General features: G+C 35.1%; 1 protein-coding gene across 1 annotated transcript; it reads left to right on the forward strand.

Annotated features, from left to right (window-relative positions):
- LOC108376094 (putative nuclease HARBI1) lies at window positions 1-1,797 on the forward strand. Its single transcript, XM_017632273.1, has 4 exons — window positions 1-350; window positions 413-518; window positions 585-834; window positions 1,774-1,797. Exons 1-4 carry the CDS (start codon window positions 23-25, stop codon window positions 1,795-1,797), a joined length of 708 nt encoding a protein of 235 aa, XP_017487762.1. The 5' UTR covers window positions 1-22.
- The last annotated feature ends 582 nt before the right edge of the window (window positions 1,798-2,379 follow it).

Below are 2,379 nucleotides of genomic sequence, written 5' to 3' on the forward strand. Positions count from 1 at the left end.
CTTTTATTATGAGTCATTCCGCATGAGCAAAGATTCGTTTAACATGCTTTGTAAAAAATTGTCGCCCTATCTACCTTGTCCAGAGGTATTTGTGACACCACCTTTGACAATTTCACACCAAGTCGCGCTATGCTTGTATAAAATCGCTTCATGTGCAGAGTACCGTGTTGTTGGGGATGTGTTTGGGGTGCATAAAAGTACGGTACACAAGTACTTTCACCTCGTAATTAACGCAATACTGCAGCTTCGAGCGGAGTACTTATATTTTCCAAAGCTAGAGGAGGCCAAAACAATCGCTATTGCCTTTCAAAAAATAACCAATATACCTAATATCATTGGTGCAATTGATGGTAATCAAAAACTTCCAAGTGAGCGAAAAATCCGATATTGAACAAAATAATTTAATTTTCAGGAACACACATCCCGATTTTGCCCCCCAGCGATGGCTATCAAGACTATGTAAATAGAAAAGGATGGCCATCGATAGTGATGCAAGCAGTAGTTGATAATAATTACATGTAAGCTTAATCCACCAAAATAATAAAATAAACTGCAGTGACATTAAAACCAATGTATTTTTCAAGATTCCGTGATGTGAGTATAAAATTTCCAGGAAGCACCCATGACGCTACTGTCTTTAGGGAGTCTGGACTTTACAAGTACTCATCGCAAATGATACCAAATTACTACACTGACGTCAATGGAATGCAAACGCCCATGATGCTGATTGGTGATCCTGCCTACCCATTGCTTCCATGGCTTATGAAGCCTTACACTGGCCATCTGGAGCCCGAAGAAGAATCATTTAACTGCTATCTTAGTTCTGGGCGAATAGTTGTGGAAAACGCATTCGGTAGACTAAAAGGTCGTTGGCGATGCCTCTCAAAAAGAATGGATGTTGATCCAGGATTTATTCCTTTTGTTGCTTTGGCGTGTTCAATATTACACAACTTTGTCGAAACAGAAAAGCAGCGCTTTTTGGACTCTTGGTGCACGGACATGCAGAATGAAATCGAATTTCCCCAACCACAAGATGCAGTTTCCAATGAAATCATTAGGGAGGAAAATAGTGATCCGAAACAAATGCGCGATAATATTAAAAACTTTTTAAAAAATAATTTTCCAGTGCGAAAATCACATTTTTAAATAAAACCGAATAACACAAGTTTACAGAAATAGAAAATTGTCCGTCCATGAAATTTTTATATGAATTATGATTAGGAGCTATTAACTACATACATACTACTATTAAATGCAACTAATACTACTAATAATACTACTAATACTAATACTGATAATAATAATAATACCAATAATACTAATAATATTAATAATAATACATATAATAATAATAATACTAATACTGCTAATACCACTACTAATACATACTACTAATTACCTACATACATATATTTTGGTAAAATAATTTAAGTAAAATAAAAGTAAAAATGCGATTTTTGTGTGGGGTGGAGGGGAGTGGGCGTGGCGCCCAAAACGAAAGAGGATGGACCACGATTTTTGATAAGTCATCCCACCTCCTCCTTGAAACCGAAATTAGTAATAAATTACTCAACCGACATTTTTTTTTTAATAAAGCGTAGACTCTTGTCTACAAGTGTGTGTAAAAGATTTTCATTCGGCGCCGAAAATTGTAAGCTCTTTCTTGGAGTTTCTTATGCACAGTTGAATATTAACGACCATGCACATTTTGCTTATTTTTAAATATAAAGGATTGCTTCTGTTACTATTATCCTCAATTTACTTTTCTTACAGTACAGCAAACCATTTGCAATTTAAAATTTTTCTTGTATTTTATTGAATTCAAAAGTGTAATTATTAAATTTGAGTGTACATAAAATTAAGCAGATTCATCTTTGGTCTTTGAAGATCCTTTAGGCAATGGTACACAAATAACACTGGATGATGGAGACTCCCTATAGAAATGTGTTGGTGCCTGGAAGACGTGCGGCTGCATTGGTTGCATTGCGCTTAGAAATTCTTGCAGCATTTTAGCATTTTCCTCTCGATCATTTTCTAGAATCTTTTCCATTGTTTTCATATTTTTTTCCAAAATTTCCTCTTGCTTTTTGCTCTGTATATCTATCAATTTTTCATCCTGCTCCTTCATGGTCTCAAGTAATTCCTTCTGTGATTCTTTCCAGTCTTTTGTAAAAGATTCAACCACTTTTTGGTAAGTCTGCTTCTCTGAAAAAACCCAATTATTGAGTAGGTATATACATAATTTAGCTTGTTGTCTTTCTACAAACTTACTAGCTCGTTTGAAACTACGCAAGTTATTATTGCTGGCAGAAACTTCCACTTCAGTCAATTCGTCCTGAGACCCATTACTTGATTTTTCTTTTTCAGTATGTTCAGTGC

The sequence above is a fragment of the Rhagoletis zephyria genome, unplaced genomic scaffold (genome assembly GCF_001687245.7).
Source record: "Rhagoletis zephyria isolate East Lansing unplaced genomic scaffold, Rhagoletis_zephyria_1.1 Rzeph_scaffold_09885, whole genome shotgun sequence".
Taxonomy (NCBI): domain Eukaryota; kingdom Metazoa; phylum Arthropoda; class Insecta; order Diptera; family Tephritidae; genus Rhagoletis; species Rhagoletis zephyria.

Excerpts from the sequence above, each read along its gene's own strand:
- LOC108376094 (XM_017632273.1), top strand. The coding sequence starts at position 23 with ATGAGCAAAGATTCGTTTAACATGCTTTGTAAAAAATTGTCGCCCTAT. Across the intron at positions 351-412 it reads TATCATTGGTGCAATTGATG|GAACACACATCCCGATTTTG; the intron begins GTAATCAAAAAC and ends TTTAATTTTCAG. Across the intron at positions 519-584 it reads GTAGTTGATAATAATTACAT|ATTCCGTGATGTGAGTATAA; the intron begins GTAAGCTTAATC and ends GTATTTTTCAAG.